Source organism: Pristiophorus japonicus, chromosome 13 (genome assembly GCF_044704955.1).
Source record: "Pristiophorus japonicus isolate sPriJap1 chromosome 13, sPriJap1.hap1, whole genome shotgun sequence".
Classification (NCBI taxonomy): Eukaryota; Metazoa; Chordata; class Chondrichthyes; family Pristiophoridae; genus Pristiophorus; species Pristiophorus japonicus.
Window position 1 is genome coordinate 31086885 of NC_091989.1, and position 22793 is coordinate 31109677.

The 22793-nt window shown below is 40.7% G+C and overlaps 1 protein-coding gene across 6 annotated transcripts in view; it reads right to left on the reverse strand.

Annotated features, from left to right (window-relative positions):
- The window catches only part of kmt2e (lysine (K)-specific methyltransferase 2E), a 155103-nt gene that overhangs the window by 29979 nt on the left and 102331 nt on the right, over positions 1-22793 (reverse strand). For 4 of the 6 annotated variants that reach the window (XR_011596281.1, XM_070897316.1, XM_070897315.1 and 1 more), the window contains 10 exons: positions 21037-21154; positions 20102-20211; positions 18221-18485; positions 17969-18067; positions 14961-15122; positions 10745-11125; positions 10068-10313; positions 9109-9262; positions 7932-8185; positions 315-371 (listed from right to left, as the gene is read on the reverse strand). Coding sequence is in view for 5 of the 6 variants with exons in the window: in XM_070897316.1 (XP_070753417.1) it covers positions 315-371; positions 7932-8185; positions 9109-9262; positions 10068-10313; positions 10745-11125; positions 14961-15122; positions 17969-18067; positions 18221-18485; positions 20102-20211; positions 21037-21154 (1846 nt within the window). In the remaining variant the exon portion in view is untranslated. The remainder of the gene's footprint in view (positions 1-314; positions 372-7931; positions 8186-9108; positions 9263-10067; positions 10314-10744; positions 11126-14960; positions 15123-17968; positions 18068-18220; positions 18486-20101; positions 20212-21036; positions 21155-22793) is intronic. The other 2 variants (XM_070897317.1, XM_070897314.1) reach the window with 2 other exon arrangements.

Here is a 22793-nt window from a genome sequence, read left to right on the forward strand (position 1 = left end):
TAGCTACTTAGTCAAATCACTGGAGGACATTTAGCACCCCAGAACCATTTCCCAAAAAATAATTAATGCCTTGAGGAGAGCAAGAACATCTGCAAGGAAAAAAATGAAGAATGGTGGGTTGCGTAATGCATTGGACAGCTAGTGGTACATGTCCACAATTCCAAACACCCCAAATTAACAATCTCATCAGTGCCTTTGTTGGGTTAAATGCTAACTTAAAAAGTTACATTGACTGAAAGAACACTTTTGTCCTATTATGACATTACAGAACGTCTACACTATGGGTAGTGTACAAATAAATTACACTAAATTACCTCATGAGTGTATACTCTTCGCTTAACTTCTGGGGAACTTTCAGGTGATGAAATGTTCTTTGGACAGGACAAAGGAGAGAAGAAAAAGTAGGTAAAATGTGAACAAAAGATAATTTAAAACTGAACAAAATGAATTAGTTCACTAGTATACCATAATCAAATAAAACCAAATGATGTATAATTGAATAACTTATAGTACATCTCAAAACATGTTCTTCCTAATAGTGTAATAAATACCAATAATATTAATATAGATAATCTACCTATTAAGGTTGACTTCATTCTTTTGAGTTTTAAGCATTTTTTTTTTTACACACCATTAGGATAAACCCAAATTACCACTGGGTAATTAATACCCTTTATTAATTTGGTTTGAGAATCATTGTGTTGGTTCTATGACCCTCCCTCAGCCAGCAGATTCCTCCTGGGTACAGTCTCCCAATTTCCCAGCAATATAATTTTTGTACCTTGTACAATATAGTGTTTTTCATAGGAATAGGTCATTCAGCCCCTCGAGCCTGTTCCGCCATTCAATGAGATCATTGCTGATCAGAGACCTAACTTCTTATGCCCGCCTTAGGCCCATATCCCTTAATACCGTTGGTTAACAAAAATCTATCAATCTCTGATTTAAAATGAACAATTGATATAACATCAATTGCTGTTTGCGGAAGAGGGTTCCAAACTCTACCTCGCTTTGTGTGTAGATGTGTTTCCTAATTTCACTCCTGAAAAGTCTGGCTCTAATTTTTAAACTATGCCCTCTTGTCCTAGACTCCCCAACCAGTGGAAATAGTCTATCTTTATTTACCCTATCTGTTCCCCTTAATATCTTAAAAATTTCGATCAAATCACCCCATAAACTTCTAAATTCTAGGGAATACAACCCTACTTTGTGTAATCTCTCCTCGTAATTTAACCCTTGGAGTCTGGGTATCATTCTGGTAAACTTATACTGCACTCCCTCCAAGGCCAATATATCCTTCCTGAGGTGTGGTGCCCAGAACTGCATCAATAATAAAACAGAAATTAACATTACCACATCCCAATAGAGATATCAAGAAGCTGGAAGAGTGGGTCTGTAGAATGTGAAGGATCTTTCCAATTTGAAGGCATGTAATTTTTCTTCATTTAAAATCCCTACTTAGACCACATGAGTAGGCCATTCAGCCCATCGAGCCTGTTCCACTGTTCAACCTGATCATATCCCTGGATACCGTTACCTAACAAAAATCTATCGAGCTCACTCTTGAAAGTTTCAATTGATCCATCATCTACAGGCTTTTTGGGGGACAGAGTTCCAGATTTCTACTACCCTTTGTGTGAAGAAATGCTTCCTGATTTCACTCCAGAATGGCCTGGCTCTAATTTTAAGATTGTGTTCCCCTGTTCTGGATTCCCCCATCGAAGGAAATAGTTTCTCTGTATCTACCGTATCTAACCTTTTTATCATTTTAAACACCTCGATTAGATCACTCCTCAGTCTTCTACACCCAAGTGAATACAAGCTAAGTTTATGCAACCTGCCCTCACAATACCCTTTAAGTGCGGGTATCATTCTGGTGAATCTGCGTTGTACCCACTCCATGGCCAACATATCCATTCCAAGACCAATTTATCCATCCTGAGGTGCGGTGCCCAGAACTGAACGCAAATGGGGTCTGACCAAGGTTGTAAACAATTGAAGCATTATTTCCTCACTTTGCATTCCCCTTGAGATAACATTCGTTTTGGATTTATTTTTGTAGTTGTGCACTAGCTTTTAGTGATTTGTGTACATGGACACTCAAATCCCTTTGCTCTTCCACAGTTTCTAATCTCTCATCCTTAAAAGAAAATATTCTGATTTGTCTTTCTTGGATCCAAAGTGAATTGCCTCACACTTCCTCACATTCAACTCTATTTGCCATAGTTTTGCCCACTCATTTAATCTGTCTCTGTCTCTTTAAAATTTCCTGCTCTCATCTGCACTACTTAACTCCCTCCTAACGTAGTCCCATCTGAAAAATTGGATATATAACTCTTTATTCCTTCATCCAAGTCATTGATAAATATGGTGAAAACCTTAGGTCCCAGTACAGATCCTGGGAACACCACTTGTTACATCCCGCCAATTAGAGAATGTACACTTTCCTTGCTCTCTTTCTCCTACCTTCCAACCAATTTCCAAATCATGTTGCATGGTTGTCTCCAAATCTGTGTGTTTTCATTTTTGTTTGTGTGGAACATTATTAAATGCCTTGTTAGTCATTTTGAAGACAGACACTCCCTTATCCACCATATTAGTGTCCTCCTCAAAAAGCTCAACTAGATTAGTCAGACATGACCTACCCATCACAAATCCGTGCTGGCTCTCTCTGATCAGCTCATATATGTCCAAGTTCTCATCATTCTGTCCCTAATGACAGATTCTAGTAACTTCCCCACAACTGAAGTTAGACTGACCGGTCTGTAGTTACGTGGTTTCTCTCTTCTACCCTTCTTAAATAATGGGGTGACTTTTGCTATTTTCCAATTCAACAGCACAAACTCTGAATCAAGAGTTTTGTAAGATTATGACTGTAAGGATATTGTGATAAGAAAGTTTTGCTCCGTTTTGGTGACCTTTTTGAATGAGGAAGAATGCTATACGAAGGAAGGCACGTTATGAAGCAGTTCCTTCATGAGAGACAGACTATTCATAAAATGGGAACATAAGCATCTGCCAAATTTGAAACAATATTCACTTGTGGTAACTCTTACAGGAATGTAAGTTGCAAACTCCTGGGTGGAGAGTCTGTTTATGAAAATGTATTAGGAGCCACCAGGGCAGGTCCAGCCCCAGTGACTAATTTGGAGAGCATGAAAACAAAGGATCTGGAAACACGTCCAGAGTTTGTGGCTGCGATTTTTCATACCGCCTCTGTCCAAGTGATTTTACGTGGCTGAGGCTTAAGCCAGCCCTGCGAGGTTCCCGTCCAAAAAGGAAGCGGGTCTGATTACGTCATCTGATGACGCACCATCGGTCGGTTTCTTTAAAGGGACCATGCCCAGACATTTTGACAGTTGGGCTGTCAGTGTTCTGCAACATTGGGATGCTGCAAACATAGAAATCTACAGCACAGAAGGAGGCCATCTTGGCTCAGTGTATCCGCGCCGGCCGACAAAAAGCCACACGGCCCTCGATCAGCAGCCCTGAAGTTACATATAAACCTATGAACACTGGCGGAAAGGTAAAGAGCACCCGGCCCAACCAGTCCGCCCCACACAACTGCGACACCCCTTGCACCGAAACATTCTACACTCCACCCCAAATGGAGCCATATGATCTCCTGGGAGAGTCAAAAAACAGATAAAAACCCAGGCCAATTGGGGGGAAATAAATTTTGGGAAAATTCCTCTCTGACCCATCCAGGTGATCGAAACTAATCCAGGAGATTACCCTGGCCGTATTTGATTCCCTGCAGTACTTACCATCGTATCTGTGCCAGCCAACAAGAGGTTATCCAGTCTAATCCCACTTACCAGCTCTAGGACCGTAATCCTGCAGGTTATGGCACCTCAGGTGCCCATCCAAGGACCTTTTAAATGTGGTGAGGGTTTCTGCATCCATCACCCTTCCAGGCAGTGAGTTCCAGACCCCCACAACTCTCTGCGTGAAGAAGCCTCCCCTCAAATCCGCTCTGAACATTCCACCCACCACCTTAAAACTATGCCCCCTCGTAACTGACCCCTCCACCAAGGGAAATAGACCCCTGCTAGCCACTATATCCAGGCCCCTCAAAATTTTGTACACCTCAATGAGGTCAAACACTGACAAGCACTGCATAAAGGTTCACATCTGCACCCAGATGCTTATGGAGGGAGTTACAGCACACAGGGAAGTTCTCTTCCCTTCCAATGGCGGAGACCCCCCCAGGACACCAATGCAGCCTGGCTGCACATTGTACAGGAGGGCACAAGCAGGGATGTAGTCAGGAAGAGCTGGCTGCAGTGGTGCAAACCTTTAAACACTTTGCCTTCTTGGACAGATCTGTGTGCACCTTTAGAAGTGGCTTAGTGAGTTGCAGTGAATGGTAAGACATAGCGGTACACCCCCAACAATGATGAGTGTGAAAGGAATGGCTTGGGCATTGTAGGGATATTTTATGGTTTTGGTGTGGGGTGGTGCCAACATGGCGTATCATGTGGCAGCCAGGGTGTACTGCATCAGGTGAAGTAAAACTGGTCATGGTGATGCCATCCCTGGTGTCCCAGGCAGCAATGTGGTCAGGTGCTGATGCCTTTTGTCCTGTGCAGCATCAGGTGATTGTGGAGAAGGTTGTTGTTATTGTTGCTGAAGCTGGTGTGTCTAGTGATGGTGGTGTTAGGACTAATCATGGTGGAATTCTGAGGACCAAGGTGAGATTTTTTTCCAAGGGCACTGATGCTGATGGAATAGATGGCAGATGAAGTTCAGATGACAGAAGTAATCTGTCAATGGGGAGAGAGGTTGCTCCAAGGAGGTAACACTGGATAGAGTTCACTGCAAACACTTTAAACCTCCATAAAGCTGAAAAGTGGATTCCAAATCCTGAAGGCTCCATCTTTAAAGATTGGAAATTGACTTCTTAACTATCTCAATTGCTTGACATGCCACTTAGTGCCAGGTCTGCAAACTGTAGGTAGAGCCATCACTTGGGAAATTCACATGGAGGTGGGTTCAGAGCGGACTTCTGCCCCACTGTCAATCACGGCCATTTTGATAGCGGGCCTGCCTCCAAAGTCGCACTCGCAAGTCTGGTAAGATTCCGGCCTGTGTGTCCTATTATCCATCCAGAGACAGACTGATTGGCCATCTGATTCTTAAAATGTGGAAACTTACAGCTGCATTAAGTGCTAGGCTGTTTTCTGAGTGTCCAGGCATCTTGTCAATGGGTACCTCAATCCTATAGTGATGTCCTCTCACCTGATTGCAGACAGCAGAAGGGGATGTGGCCTATGCCTGGATGAAATGTTGTTTGCTAATGTCCACCACTAGTGGCCCAGGGAAGAAGCCTGATTTAAAATTACAACATGACAAGAGAACGAAGCTAAGATGACTGGTGAAAGAAGAGATTCAAATGAAGAATTTTGTGGTATTATGCCAGTTGTCATTCTGGATGGACCTTGTAGTCCAAATGTACATATCTATTGAGGAAGACCCAATTGGTCCACTGGAGGATTTCTTGATATTTTTATTACTTAACAATATTACCTGCTAAATGAGCTAGTCAGCCACTATGTTATGTTATATTTTAAGAAACAAAACATACAATTTGAATAGCCATCATGAATTGTAAAGCACCTCTGGCACAGTACTGCAAAGATCTTCCAAGTTCACTGTGTAAATTTTCAGAATGTGTTTTTATAAATTCAACTGGGTAAGACAAAGGTTTAGAATATTTGATGATAACAAATTTCCACCAATGCAACTCTGAAGAGATGGTAACATGGATCCCCAGAAAGCACAAAACTGTATATAGCATTGGATAAAGATCACAAAATGAATACCTTCCCATCAAAAAAAGTGTCTTAAAGAGTTGTTGATATTATCTCTTCCCTGTTTGGAAAGTTGTGTTTATCCTAATGGAATGCAGAAGATATAATGCATTCTCCAATCACTGGCCGGAATTTTGCCTACCTGAGCGGGTCCGGAGCGGCCGGTGTTCGTGGCAGGTCGTAACCCTGCTGCTGGCTCCATCCCCTATTGAAAATGAACTTGCCATAATGGGGCCTATTAAGCCCACCCAGCGCGTTACCTGACTCAATGAGATGGACTGGGTTTGGTGACTTCATTCATGATGTGTTTTCAGCTGGGATCCTTAAAGGGACCGTGGCCACATTACAGCTGAAGTTTAATCTAACATAGTGCTGTCAGTGCACTACAGCATTGGAGTGCAGCAAAGCACAGAGGCAGAGGGCTGCACCCAGGTTCTCCGATGACTCCCTCCATATGCTTATGGAAGGAGTCAGAGCACGGAGGGAGGTCCTCTTCCCTTTCAATGGGCGAGAGACCTCTCCAGAAAACCAAGGCAACCTGGTTGCACATTGCAGAGGAGGTCACAAGCAGGGATGTAGTTAGAAGGACCTAGGTGCAGTGCCGTAAACGTTTCAATGATCTTATTAGATCAGGAAACATTAGTACAAAGCCACACTCAACTGAATCCTGCCATGCCTCTCATCACATCTCCATCACTCTGCCTTCCTTACCTTACTCCAGCACATCCTTACTCACACCAACATACCTTGCACGTCCATCCATCCCTCTCTATCTACATTATCGCATCCCCATTTCACTAGCCACCCCTCGCACTCACCCTCATCCTAGTGCAATCATACCAACTAAAAATACACGAGGGTAGCCACTTGGGTGTTGTATGCAATGTTTATGTAAAGTTTCTGTTAATGTGGTATTAAACATAAAAATCTGTATTTTCAACACTTTCCAGTCTTGGACAGGTAAGTGCACTTTTGAAAGTGGTTTAATGAGTTGCAGTGAATGGTGAGACATAATGGTACCCCCCCTCCCCATCCCCCAATGGTGATGAGTGTGGAAGGAATGGATTTGGTCGTTGTAGGCATGCTTTATGGTGCTGGTGTGGGGTGGTGCCAACCTGGCACATCATGTGGCAGCCAGGGTGTACAGCGTAAAGTTAATTAAATCTGGCCATGATGAGGCCACCCCCGGCCTTCTGGGCAGCAATGTGCTTGGATGTTGATGCCCTGTGTCCTGTGCAGCATCAGGTGATTGCGGAGAAGGTTGGTGCTGCTGGTGTTGGGGCTCATTGTGGTGCAATTCTGAGGACCAAGGTGAGACAGTATAAATGGCACCAATGTTGATGGAATAAATGGCAGGTGAAGTAGAGATGAGAAGCATTCTGTCAATGGTGAGAGAGTTCTTCCAATGAGGTGATACTAGATGGAGACTTTACTGGAAACACTTGAAGCCTGCTGAATCTGTGCTGGAAATGGACTGAGCAACAGCTTCTGCCTGAGGAAAGTGATCATCTGTCAGGTGGGAGCTTTTGCTGTACATTTGATGCTGTCTGCCACCTCAGGTTGACAGACGTGGTTCCCGAGCTGTGTGAATCTGTGGCCATGCAGGGAAATTTATAAAGTGAAAAAAGGCTCTTAAGTGCCTGTAAACTACCTGATAATCATCTGAATTGGTACCCCCGCCATTGCTGGTCGGGTGGGCTCCACAACGACAGATATGCCTGGGTGAAAGGCGCATGGGAGCAAGATGACAGCGGGTTCATAACATGCTATCAAAAATAGCAACTTTTCCACTTGACCCATCGCCGATTGCGCTCGCTATCACCCCGGAAAATTCCGGCCATTATTTAAGCATATTATTGCATATTATATATCTAAAATCTTAGCAGAAATTACATTTGCTGTTCTTTATGTATCATTTTTACAAGACAATCCACAAATCTTGATTTTAAGTCTACAATGTGCAACTGGTTAAATATGGAAGATACAAGTTATTGTACAGATTGTTTCTGGCCTCATATTATTTTAAAGCAAAATAGCCCAGACTCATTTTTAATTTTATGTTCCTGTAATATTTCAGAAATGTGTCGTTTTCCTATTTAAAATAAATATATAACTTACCTCAAATTGCAGGGAATTTCCTTGAAGGTTGGGTGTTACAGGTGTCACAGGTGAATAAACAGGTTTGTAGCCATTCCTACAAGATTCGTCCTCTATTTTTCCCTTTGTTGGAGTACTACACATAGAAGGATCTGAGGCAGTAATATCAACAAATGGGGGAGTTGTCTGTGGAGAAGGGATTGGAGTGGAGAGCTCAGGTAGACCAGAATCTGTAAGATGCCGTAATCGTCTCTTCTTTAAAGGGGTAATTAATTCTGTGAGACAAGGCAGAAGATGAGAGCAACAGAAGACAATTTTTAGGAGTAAGACTGAGTGAAAATCTGAATAAAAATACTCAAACTAAGTTTGATCATTTAATTTACAAATGAAAACAAAATCAAACTGCACACATTTCATTCAAGACGTGTAACAATGAATAGTTACACACACCTCATCTCCCCTCTCAATTTCTCCTGTGTACTTTTCCTTCCTTACTCAATCCAACATTATACAATTTATCTCTCGTTGGAAAGAACTTGTGGCCCTCAAGTAGCTATAAATTAACTGAGATTGGCTTGTTCAAGGTAGGTCTGAGATGTTTCAAAATCATGTGCAATACTAAACACAAGAAATTAAAAATCTTTAATTAAACTATTCCCTTCACACCTCAAAATGTAAAAGAAAGTGCCAGGATGTTTCTAGTGACTTTGCTAAACTCTGCAAGTCACAGAGCTATGCTGGCCTGGCACATATAATAATTGTGACAACAGAGAAAGGCACAGGTGTCAAATAGTGGAATGGTTCTGTGGCATTTTGAACAAATTTTACAATTAGGCACTGGTAAATCCACAGCCAAATCTGAATCAGAAAAACATAAATTCTGAGAGAAGGGCTCAGACAACATCAGGGTTCGAATTAAACCTAAGGTTAAAAGTCGAATGAAAAACTGATTTTAGGATTGCTAAAAACTAAATACACTCTTTGGTGGAACATTATAGATATGTAACCCGAGTTCTGTGCATGAAAATGACTAAGGATCTATCCCATATAGACATAGAGGGCCAAGCATGATTGGAGAAGATCCCATTATATGGAGGCTGAGCAAAGGAGGAACAATATCCTAGATTTATTCAAATTACATCAGTTTGTTATGACTCCTATTGTTTCAGTAGATTGTAACTTTAGTACATTTCAATACCTGTCAAACAGCAATTCCCACTGAGTGCAGCAGTGCCCGGGCTGTTAGTCTCTCCACTCATTGCTGGACTCAGAGAGCCATCATATGACGTTGAATCAAAGGCGTCAGCAACTGTTGATGAAGTTTCATCCTCCAAGGCCTGCTTTAACCATCGCTTCACAAACAAATGTATGAATTAATTGCTATTCATCTGTGTAATTACGGAGAACAGGATAAAAACAAAAGCCTAAAACTAAAATTCTCACTTCCTCAGGAGTCCCATTACTGCTCAGGTAACCCTTAAAGTTATGAAAGTTAAAATTAAAAATGTTTGCCTTTATAAAATGATGTGGATTTAATCCTCAAAAAAGACTAATCACTGAGGCTGGAAATTCACTCACCATGGGTATTTGGGCATAGACAATGGAGTCCTCTTATCAAATTCAAAATTATAGGAGTCTTTAGTAATTCCACATTAGCTCAATAAATAATAAATAGTGATCGGTGTTTTAAGTAGGCTATGATATCAAGCTAATTCATAGAAACATTGAAATTTACAGCGCAGGAGGAGGCCATTTCGGCCCATCGTGTCTGCACCGGCCGACAAAGAGCCGCACTGCCCTTGGTCAGCAGCCCTAAAGGTTACATACAAACCCATGAACAATGACGGAAAGGCAAAGAGCACCCAGCCCAACCAGTCCACCCCACACCACTGCAACACCCCTTATACTAAAAAACATCTACACTCCACACCAAACAGAACCATGTGATCTCCTGGGACAGGTAAATACCAGATAAAAACCCAGGCCAATTAAGGGAGAAAAAATCTGGGAAAATCCCTCTCCGACCCATCCAGGCGATCGAAACTAGTCCAGGAGATCACCCTGGCCGTATTTTATTCCCTGCAGCACTTACCATAAAAATTACTACATCAAAATAAATTTGCACGACCATCAAAAGTGGAGGTAAAATTGTATTACCTTTTTACAGGATCCAGCTTTTGGTTCCAAAGGTTCTTTCCGTCTTCTTCTCTCTGACAAGAATGGAGAGCAAAAACGAATATAGTGCTTAGGGGTTGTATAAATATGAGGACTATGTGTAAGGCCAGGTAATGAATTCAATTGTGTAGCTAGAACCTCAGGGTCAGTTGTTATCCGCAAAGGTCTATCTAAAGGGTTGTCTGTTGGTTTACCAGCCTTCTCATTCAACCATTCACTGACCAAGTGCTGAAAAAAAAAAACACATTTTAAAACTATTACCATTGCTAAAAAACTAACAGTAATTCTAACTTTTAAAATAGCTTTTATATTTGCTTTCCATCTAATTTTCCTGGTCAGGCCATGCAGGAGTGAAAAATTATTTTAAAAAACCACAAACGTGCTAAATTAATATTTTTAAATTGAAAATTTAAAAATAGGAAGTAAATATTTATAAAATAGGGAAGTAAGGTAAAATATAATGGGAAATATTGGCATAGACCAATTGTTTTTCAAACAAATGGCTGATTGTTGGGAAGCTATTGAGAGGCTTGAACTACTTGATCACATTTCCAATGCTGGAGACGCTATAACCAATTGCTTATAGCGTATTCTAAGGCACACAAGCACACCTCTTTTAATAATATAATTAGACAGAGACCAAATAAATAGATGCACACCTTTTTTGTCTTGGGGTATTTGGTTGCTGTTTTGTTGATAGTTGGTGATGGTGTTCCTGGTGATTCATCTGCTGTTACTGTGGTGGTTGTAGTGGTTTCTGCCGCTGATGATGGTTCTACTTCGACTGCCTCTTCCTCCATGTTAGCATCACATGACCTAGGTGCTGTTTCAGAAAAAGAATTTTCAACTTCATTCTGTTGGTTACTGGAGACATCGACTTCTGGAGAAGATGGAGGAACATCAGAGCAGGTACTGACAGTTCTATGCCTACGGCGCTGCTGTCCTATGTGAGTCCTACTGCGAGAGAAGCTTTTCCTCTGTTTTGCTCGGTTTACCCTGGCAGGATTTGGCTTGCTTAAAACTTCTTCTTTTATTGATTCCTAGGGGAAAGATGAAAATCATAATGATACAGTAATTATAAATTTACACATACATCTCTGGTTGAGGTGAGTAATTTTTCTTGACATTTAACACTAAGACAAACATAGAAACATAGAAAATAGGTGCAGGAGTAGGCCATTCGGCCCTTCGAGCCTGCACCGCCATTCAATGAGTTCATGGCTGAACATGCAACTTCAGTACCCCATTCCTGTTTTCTTGATCCCCCTAGTAGTAAGGACTACATCTAACTCCTTTTTGAATATATTTAGTGATATATTTAAAGAACCAGAGAAAGCACATGGCTTTTAAGTTTATTAAGATTTACAAGAAATAATACTGATCCGGATCTTTGGACCATGGCATCTCGCACCTTTCAGCTCAAATTTCTTTTGCACCGTAAAATGCTGAAGTACGAGCTGATAGTGGCGTGCAAGGCCAATGGGGCATCTGGGACTTTAGTTGATGGCGGACCAACAATGTAACTCCTTAACAAATGATATTTAAGAATTGAGAAAGAAACAGAGGAATGATGGAGAAGGAGGGTGGCTTAGAGTCAAAACAGTTTCAGAAAGAAAAATAAAGAAAGGGAAAGAAAGATTGGATTAACAGAGAAAAAAAAACAAAGGAAAAGTAAGAAACATTTAAAAAAAAATAACAATTTGACATTTTTTAAATCTCGAACTGGCTACAACTATTTTTGTTGTAAACATTAATCAAGTGCCCCCTGATTAAAGGGGACATACAGGAATAAGATTGAACACCTTAAATTGTTCCCATTCTGAGAGGTTGATTGGCATTATTACCTGGCTTAACTTTCTGTGGAATGGAAAATTAATCACAAATCCAGCAAATTCTTAAAAACAGGGCGGCTGAGGGCGAGAATTCGTTTGTGCAAATCAAACAGCGGGGCGATGTAAATCGACCAGCAAGTTCTAGAGATTCACAACTCACAGCATATCTCTTAATCCACTGAACCAACTGGCCGATTTGCCATTAAGAACGGTGTGCGTCATTAACACACCATTATTCTTCCAGCAAGATCTGGCCCGCTGTTTCTTTTCTTTGGCAAAAGATTTCGCTTTCAAAGTCCATCATGTTTTATGGAGCTTCATTTTGATCCAAGTGCATTGTCTGTTGAAGCTCTAGCAAGCTCTCAAACAATCAAGTGTATTTTTAATGTCCAGTTAATGATGTATCTTAAGCATTGATGTAGATCGCATCACCTCCATTGCTTCTCTCAAGTATGCCATCAAGGACACGTCATCCTGATACAGCTCTAAGCTCTAGTCGTTGAAGCTTCCTGAACACCAGAAAAATATTAACCAACAGACTGAGACTTTGTTCCTCTCAACTGCCAGGGCTATCCAGGGGAACGTTTCCAAGTCTATATGGAATATCTGACTAGATAATTGTAAGAGGAAATAATTCATGGGGAAGCATGAACACACAATTCAAGTCTAAGTTACCAGAAACACAGCTGCCCTTTCTGATAAAGAGACATCAGTTTCCAAGAGGACATATCTGTCAATGGCCTTTGAGCAGAAACAGAGGAATCGAGACCTACACCCATACTTTTTGTTGATGTACTGGATTATTGTTGTAATATGTGACTGGAGACACAAACACTGGTTCTGCAGAGCCTGAAAGTGAACCAAAGGTATGTTGTGCAGTTCCCGAGTGTGAACGCCAGCTGCACAGGAACACATGAACTTGCTAGTGCTACTGGAGAGAAGATGGCTCCAGGGGGATCAACTTAACATTACTTCCTCAGCCAGATCTAACTGCTTGTTGTAACCCTAATAACAGTCCATTATTAAAGTTTCTAAATACAAGTTTATTGAAAAGACACATCGACTATTCTCTTTCTGTTCCTCCAACAGGTGTTACTATTGATCGTTTGCCATCTCAAAACCTCAAATATTCTTTCAGCCCCTTTGCTGTTCCCAAGGTTCAGTTGCTCGCTTTAAGTCACCCTTTTCTTCTATCTCTAATCTGCATGATTTTGGCAAGTTACTGCTTGATCATCAAGTTTTAACCCTGCTATGTCTTTTAGATGTTCTGCTTTCTGGACTCCAAGACCACCATTGGTTCTGTAAACATCCTTTCTATTGTCCTCAAAAAATGTACCTCCAAACTTACCCATTTCTACATTACAATAGTGACTACACTTCAAATGTACTTCATTGTCTGTAAAGAGCTTTTGGCCACCCCGAGGTCATGAAAGGCGCTATATAAATGCAAGTCTTTCTTTTATTGTGTAAAATCCCATCAGTTGCTCTCACTCCTCGTCCACCTTTCCTTTTTCTTGTAAACGTTCTCATATTCACCCTGTCCATTAGAAAGGTGGTTCCTATTGCCCTTACATCTGTACTTTCTATAATTATGGAAGCTGAGCTTGAGGACCAGCTGGCTACTGCCAGCGACATAGGCAGGGAAGAAAGGTATGTACCTGCGAGGGCACATTTCGGAAAGATGCCACCTCACAGAGAGAATACTGAAACAGATAAAGGGAAGTGGGTGACTGTCCACATTAGGAAGAGGAGGAGATAGTACAGGAAAATTCTGCAGGTCTGGAGTTATCAAATAAGCAGACAGATCACAACGCCCATGATGAGGACAAGACACAGGATATGGTAAATAGGACCAACACTACAGCACTGTGGAACAAGGCATTATTCATGGGGAAGAAAGACACTAACCATGAGAATTGGAGAGTGGTAGGTGTAGCAGATTCTATAATTAGGGAGATTGTCATCCTGTTTTGTAGTTGCAACAGGGAGCCCTAAATGATGTGTGCCTTCTAGATACCTGAAAAGGGACATGACAGAGTGGGTAGAAAACTTCTAAAACGAGAAGGAAATCAGCCAGAAGAGGACAACAGTTGGAAAAGGCTTTTGTGGGTAACAAAGGAAATGGGGAAGCGCAAAAGGGGAGATTTTTCTTTAAGTATAAAACTGTCTCTAGCTCCATATCATTTGTATACACTGCATGGCACTGGCCACAGTACTGATCCCTGGCTCCCCACCAGCGACCCTTTGCTATAGTGCCATAAGCTCTATTCACAACAATCCTTTGGTGTCTCTGTCCTACTGCTTATGGGTAGCCTGGTGAGCGGAGTTAAAAACAAAAACAAGGTAAAGGAGATTAAGAAACTGATCTGCAGATAAAATAGAAAATGAAGTTAGGAAAGCAGGAAATATTAGAAGAAATGTCATGGATTTGTTGTTAAATAAATACAATATTTGGAGCAAGCAGTTCAAAAAGGAAATAGTGGGGCCATTGAAAGATTCCAAAAGTGACATGATATCAAGTGATTATAGGCATAGTAAAAACACTAAATTAATTCTTTATGCTTATGGATGAGACCATCGAAGAGTCTCATGCAGAAATAAAATTTCTGGCAGGGAAGGGCAATAAGGTAACAGTGAAAGAAATAGAAATTTCAAAATAAGGCAGTCATTGATAGGCTGAGAAGATAAAAGGAAAACAAAGCACTATTTAAAGGAGTGGATAGCAACATTTTGTCAGGTCCTGCCATTATCTTTAGGGAATCATTAGAAATGGGAGTAGTCCCCACGCATTAGAAAGTAACTAACATAAGAGCAATTTTTCACAGTGTAATCGAGACAACTCAGTAAACTACAGGCTAGTGAGCCAAACATCTGTTTTTTTCTGGGTAAAGTATTAGATGATATATTGAAGGAAGGGATAATTAAACACCTGGATAGGTATGGTACAGTAAGATAAAGAGGGAGTCAGCATGAATTTACAGGTGAGAAGCTTTGCTTACCAAGTTTACTCCAGTACTTTGAGGAAACAACAGTAATACCATACCTGTGTGGAATCTGTGACGGCAACAACTTGCATATCTTTGCTCTCCACTTTAACATCTTTTGCTGTGCTGATTCGTTCTAAAGCCTGTTCTCTTCTTTTCTCTCTCTTCTCCATCTTTGCAAATGCTTGCATAATGGCTTCCATTTTTCGTTCTTCTCTAGTCTGTTAAAATAGCATGAGATAAAAGAGGCGTGAGCATCAGTCATTCCAATAAAAGTACGCCAAGCTAAGTTGACCTGCTGAAATCTTACTGTACCTGCAATTTCTTTGATTTTATATGCAATAAAAACCCTTTATGAATATATTTTAAGAAGTATTTTATAAATTATTATCCTCAATAGCAAACACAAATTCATATTAGAGCAGATAAGTAAGCAATACATTCAGTCTTTTTTGTGTGGATAAGTATGGTCTTTAAATTATGGGAATCTAAGAACACACAAAGAAAACTGTTTACTATCAATTTTTTAAGACTCCATTTATGTTTAGCTGCCTTGAAGATTATTTTCTAAATCATAAATTATTTACACTACTTTAATGCCAGTCCTTCCTTTCTCTCCAATGTTGCTTTGTCTTATTTAAGCATACACATTATAGTTATGGATTTTTCTTTTAGAGGTAGCATGTGAAACTATATACAACATGGCCCTGATATTTACGGGAATGTGGGGAGGGTGCTGGGGAGGCCAAAAATGGGGACCCTGAGATCCTGCCGAATTTAATTGCAGGATCTCATTGTAATTTTTTTGGTTCCCTTTCCCATCCAGCGGCTAGGCAAAACAATAGCCTGGCCGGCGGCTGGAAGCGAAATCCAGCGTCAGGAAACCGCAGCCGGGGTCCCTTGGGGCCGGTCCCCAGCATTTGGGAGGGAGAGGGGTAGATCACTGATTCTGGGCTGAAGGGAGAGAGGCCAGCACGACAGGGAAGGGGGGAGGGGGAGGGTGGCGGGGCAATATTGACCATCGGGGCTGTAGAGAGAGAGGCCATCGTTGGAGGGGGAGACATCGGCCATCGATCGCTGATTGCGGCAGGAGAGAGGCCGAAAGCTTCCTTGAGGGGTCGGGGTGAGCACTCCTGCTCCACCTCCCTCCCTCCCCGACCCTCCACCATCCATTGTGGGGAAGTTTATATCGAAGCCCACATGTCACAGGTGAGAACAAATGCACGTATGGGATTTGTGGAGAATATTTTAAGACATAGAAAAACAGTTCTGGTTTATACTTGCAAAAGAACTGTTTTTAAATTCAAACAAGATTTCTAACCATTTTCAAAGTATCATGGGAGGTTTTTAAGGAGAGTTTACATTCATATGCATCTATTACTGTTCTATGCCAGAGGCAATATAAGTGGCATATTAACATTAACTATCACATTTTCTACGCACCTCAGGCACAAGAATGACGCAGTCTTGTATGTCGCAGAAAGTAAAATCTGGTAGTTTAATGTAACTCCAACTATTACCAGCATATCTTTAGTTACATACAACAAAGGCAATAAACTGTACTCTACCATCAAAGTTTGTGTTGAAGTACTGCTTGGGTGCCACTTTTATCACTACCATCACAATTAGGTGTTCATCTTTTGGGACTAATATTCCATGTCTCCTGAATTTTTAATATTGTTAGTTAAGTTTCCGTAACCTGAATTTGAGCAAGGTCTTGTACAATACTTGTAAATCACAATTGTAACAGCAACAATTGCTCAAAATATGCAAGTGTAAAAAATGTCAAAATAAAATAATTTACGCAACAATCTTACATCTGCACATATTTTACATGCATATGTAAGGAAAGAGTGAAACTGCGAACAAGGGTTGTGAATGTGTGTAATATAATTACGCATCAAGTAATCATGTCACAGCCAGTCACCCTTTCCAACTATATTTATTGGGCCATACAGATATAAAAGCACAGCAACTATTCCTAAGCCTGATGTACTCCTAACTGTCAGCAAGGTTTTTGCAACAAAAAAAATAGCTCTGACTTATCTTTAGCTTTTTCTTTATCTATTATAGCAGCTTTCAGACTCATTTCTGTGCTGCAAAAGTTTTTCCAGTCGTACATGATAGTACAAGTTGGGCTATCTCTTGGGTTAAGAACATTCCAGCTCTGCTACACTCTGTTCAGTGTGTGCCTGTGGGGGAGGCACCATATCAGAGCACCCACATCATCAAGCAGAAATACCATCCAATCTCTGTTTCCATTCTCTGCACTTCCCGCTTAACAGATACTGGGATTCAGCATTAATTGCTCTTGATCTCCAGCTGAAGAAAGCTAGGGAATGCTACTTGGAACAATGGTTATCCCAGCCACTTTGCAGCGGTCAAAAGAACTCAATTAACATGAGCTACTTTGGTTAATACATCCTTTTCACTGCACTGTCAAGAAATATCCTCACCATATTAGCATTCCCTTAGCTTTTCTCAGTAAGTAACAACAATGAATCCGCCACCAGAAAAATGGGCAACTGGGATGGCCAGACAGAAGCAGAGGGAAAAATTGAAGGTGTGGAGAAGGTGGCTGAGTGTTATGGAATGAACTGTCCCATTGATATCTCTACTCCACTCTCTCTCCACTGTGAGAAATGTTCAGGAAGAGCCAAAAACCTCAACCAATTAGGATTGGCTGCTCTTTTTCAGTTAACTTTTAAATATCACTTGAAAATGATAATTGCTGAAACCACACATATATTTGAAAAAATATCGAACATCTGAATAAAGGCCAGAATTTAAGCTTTCACAAGAAGCAGCATAGTGAGGCAAACTGGACTTCTACATTAACGTATAAACTATATATAATCTACAAATAGACACGACATCTTTAGGTGCTAAAATCTGACCAGTGACTCTCATTAGAGGGAGCTCATTAGGCAAATATAAGAAACTTACAAAATTATACCAATGGAGTTCTAATATCTAAAGCAGCAACAATTAGCATTCATTTAAAGCTGTTATCACTGTGCCTGAAGTCTAGTGACAGCATGAAGCAGCTATTTGCCTGTCAACTTACCATCTTTCTTTTTCTCTCTGCAATCTGCTCCTCAGATTCCATCTCTACTTCATTGCTAACTGGAGGTTTTTCTTCTATTTCCTCAATTAAATCTGGCTCCTGCAAGATGGAAATGACTGCTTTACATGATCTGCACTACTCTCTCTACAGATGATGGAGAGCTATATTCTTGCTAGATCAGTCACTACTGGAGTATACAGCTGGCTATCAAGTAAAGATTACTTCCTGTATCCAGTGAAACTACATTTTTACCTGATTGTTAGACAGAGACACTCTGAGGGGAGACAGTTTTCTCTGTTTGTTATCCAATGCTTTAGTTTTGGTGGCCGTTCCTTCAGTATCAGAAGAGATATTTTGATTTTGAGCATCCTTATCTTTCAAGCTGTCCTTTTCTTTCTTTACTTTTTTCCTTCGCGTCTCATAGCCAGTGCTGATGTTCTCAGTTGGTTCCAAGTTTTGTTTGAGGACTGGACAATCTGGATTCCCCTTCAGACAAGCACAATCCACTTTGTATTTGCTGTGTGGAGGAACAAAAGTTCATAATCTGATGTGCCATAGGAAGAAAGCATTTTAAACTGTTCTATTTGAAAACAGAGGCTATCATTGACAGATAAATATCAAATCTATTTGGCAACTTTCAACAATGCAAGCAATATGATGACTGAGTTGGGGTGAGAAGAGATCTCACATCTACCAATCTACCAATTATCTTGCACATTTTGGTCGCCATTGCTCGCAGATGTGCACTTGCTTGTTGCTCTCATGCCTCCTTCCAACTCTACCTTTCTCGCTTCCTTCACCTGTGTCTATCTCTCCAACCACCTTCACTTGTGCCTTTCTCGCTCGCCTTCTTCACATTCAACAGCCATTTTCTCATGCCTTCATTTCTGCGTCTTCCCTTTATTTCTTCCACCCTCCCAGTCTTTACTATTTTCCACTCACTTCTTTTAATTGAGTCTTTTCCCATCCTTTCTTACTTTTTTTTAACATCCCTCTTCTATTTGTCTCTGCAATTCTCAACAAAAAGAGGCAGCAGCATTGGGACACACATGAGTTAGAGATAGCAGCATCAGCACTCATATGGGCAACTGAATTATAAGAAGAATTAGTGGCCATTAGTGTTTAGTGAGAAGGGATTGTTGGAGGCAGAAAGAAACAGATCCTCTTGGTTTTAGGCACAATGTTAAGTATATAAAGGAGGCATTTCAGTCTTATCTGTCCAATGAAAGAATATATGCTACATCTGCCACATATGTCCCCAGCCTCTTTGTGAACAGAACCACATAGCTCCATTCAGATATTCTTCCTTCTGACACAAAATGTTTTTTTTTAAGCAACTGTGTCAAGGACTTGAGGTTCTATCACATTTGTTGAATAGTAAATATCTCCAAATACCGTTTTGAAAAGTTGCTGAGAGAAGTTAAGATGAGTGTGATTAATTTGGGAGACCTCAGGAGTACGTTTGATCCTTTCCTCAGAATTCCTGTCTCTGTCTGTACTCTTTTATTCTAATAACGACCGATTCCTTTAATTGTGCTGCCCCTTTATGCCAGTCACAAGCAATCTGTGCAGACCCTTTACTCCCTTCAGGTCCCTTGATTTGCTCCCCTAATGATAACTAGCTGATATTTTGTTTTATTGATATTGTTAATATAGGAACACAAGTAGGCCCTCGAGCCCGTCCCACCATTCAATCAGATCATAGCTGATCTGTAGCTCAACTCCATTTACTTGGACTTCACTCCTTATTCCTCGATACCCTTACCTAATAAAAATCTGTCGCTCTCAGTCTTGAAAGTTTCAATTATCCAACACCACAGCCTTTTGGGGTAAGAGAATTCCGCTACCCTTTGTGTGTGGCCTAGCTTTCATACCTTATAGTTGTGAAACTGGCAATGTTACGTGCTCATATTGATGCCACAATTTCAACGTGGAATTTAACACCATTGTAAGTCTTATATGAATGTCTGGTTATAACTTTTTCAAGCTGCCACAGTTGAAGCTTCAGTAGGAATAGCAAAGGAGCGCAAACATTTTTAGATTAAACCTGATAACTACTTTATACTCCTGCAAGTTAACAGCAAAGTTTAGCTATATGTTTACAGTACCTAAACTGTGGAGCATATTACTTACCAGTTCACATAATCAAAGTCAAATCCAATGGTAATTTCAGTTCCCTTTGGAATGTTTCTCGTGGAGTAGATATGAAGGTGAATCATACCATCTTCAATTACATGGCGAACCTACAAGTGCAAAAAATAATCAACATAGAAAAAACTTACTGTCCGGATTTTGCGGTAAAAATAACAATGAGGCTTTCAGCACTTATTGTTATTAAAGTGTAAATGGGACAGCAACTTCTGCCACCCACACATGCACAGTCAAACGCGGAAATCAGGAAGTTTCTGTCCGAGTTGCCGTGCTCGCCTGAAGCTGCGCGATACCGATATCGCACCAGAGACTCAGCATTTAAATACATGGAACGACGAGATGTTACTGTACTTATGTGATAGATACACACTAAAAGTTAGTGCTTGTCTATTCCAGTGTAAGTAAATGTTTAAACAGCGTGATAAGTCTTAAGTACTGCCAAACAATCTCCATGGCACTGAAAATTAACTTTTCCAAGTATGGAGTCATATTCTTTCAGATTTTAATTATTGTTGGAGATTTTAAAAAGGAATAAAAGTAAAACTTTTTCTTTCTGTCTCTTTTATCTCTCTTAATCTCATCTTTAATTTAATCTCTCCTTATTTCACTTTCTGTACATGATTTGGCATTGAATTAACTATTCTAACTGACACTTCCTGGTACAGATTCTGCAATTCTCATTAGCAATTCTTCAATCTGATTGGCTAAGTTGCTTGCCTTTTCAAACAGGTCCCAGATTCCCTGTAGAGGGCGATGTGTCAAAATGCCTCCTAATCACATCAAGTTCCAGAGCAAAACCCCAGAGAAAGTCTATGGACAAGTATAAGTGTAATGAACGGCTGGCACCGTTTGGTCACTGCTGATCGTAAAATCCGACTCATAGTTAATGACAAATGCTTTATCAAAGTACAACTCACCTCTGAATTTGGTATGCAAGACCGTCTGATGAATCGTGCTTCATTTCCAAATGTTCTTGCATCAACACACATTTCCAGTCCACGAAAGTTTGAATAAAATAATACAAAGGGATAAGGTCTAGAGGGAAAAGTGTAAACATTAATTAACTTAAATGCTGGGTGACTAACAAATTTTGCTAGAGGTTTGTTATTTGAACAACTTAGCAAGTTCTCACATTTAATTGTTTAAATTATTTTTTTCCATGAACACAAAGTCAATTGTCTCAGTCCAGAGGAGGCTACAAAACACTATTTTCACAATTGTTCTGAGATTTTGGCGTGTAATAGCTTTTCTAGCTACAGAAACCCATCCAGCACTCAACATGCAGTTTAACAGAATTTCTGTGGCTTCACAAGACTTTGCACATCTGCTACCTTGATGACTCAGCAAGTTTCTGCAGTGAGCAGTTTAGCCATCAGGTTAAGTCTTGGGTTTGAATCTTGATCTATGCAAAAGGTAGTTAGAGTGGAAATGGACATTACAGTTGGCCTCCATGCCTCTGCATTAGTCAAAGGGGGAAAAAATGGCCACAGTTCACACCCCTAATCACTCACTATACAGTGACCCTCGCTGGAACTGCGCATGTGGATACCGGATGAGGTGGTAGTGTACAAATTGGAGGAGGTCATGAAAAATGCATTCTCTGATTAGGCCACACTTTATCATAAAGGTATAAAGAAGAAATTCAAGTCCTGGAGGTGCTGCAAAAACGACACTGACCCCTCCCAGCATTAGAGGACTGAGTTAAAAGATTGGAGAAACTTGGACTATTCACTCTTGAAAGGATTTAATTGAGAGGGGATCTTATAGAAGTATATAAGATAGGAAATGGTAAATCCAGAACATGACTTTAAATAAAACGATGGCTAAGCTATGATCTGTCCACTGTCAAATAGTCTGCTGACACTCGCTGTCAAGGCTCCCTTACATTGACCAGTTGGGCAAGGTTTCAGAGACCTTCCGGTTCGTACAGAATTGTAGCCTCACAAGGAATCTTGTTTCTTAGAAAATCAAATAAAAACACTTTGTGCAGCAAATAGTTCCGACAGACGAGTGCAATTTTGACGATCAAAAATTAAACATTCATGTTACTTCTCAGTATTATATCAAAGTTTCAATTTATTAAAGCACAAAAGCATCCCTATAAACAAGAATTAAAAGGATCTATCCTTGCCCCCATCCTATTGCTCATCTACATGCTACTCCTCAGCAACATCTTCGGAAGACAAGTTGTTAGGTTCCACATGTGCGCTGGCGGACACCCAGATTCAGCTTTCCACGACCTCTCTTGACCCCCTTCACTGCTTCTGTGTTGTACGCCTGCTGCCCGATATCCAGTCCTGCATGAGCTGCAATTTCCTCCAATCAAATGTTGGAGGAGTGACCTCCCCCACGCTACAAACTCTGTTCCCTTACTACTGAGTCCTTTGCCCTCCTTGGCCACTGTCTCAGACTGAGCCAGTTCACAATCTTGACCCTGAGCTGAGCTTTCGACCCCCGTTTACTCTCCATCACAAAGACCACGTAATTCCCCTTCAGGCCATCCTCATCATCTTTCTTTTGTTTCTTCAGAATCAACTATTCCAATGCTCTCCTGGTCAGCCTCCCATCTTCCACTCTCCATGAACTTAATAAGCTCATTCAAAACTCTGCTGCCCGTATCCTAACTGGCACCGAATCCCATTCACCCATTACCCTTGTGCTCACTGACCTACAG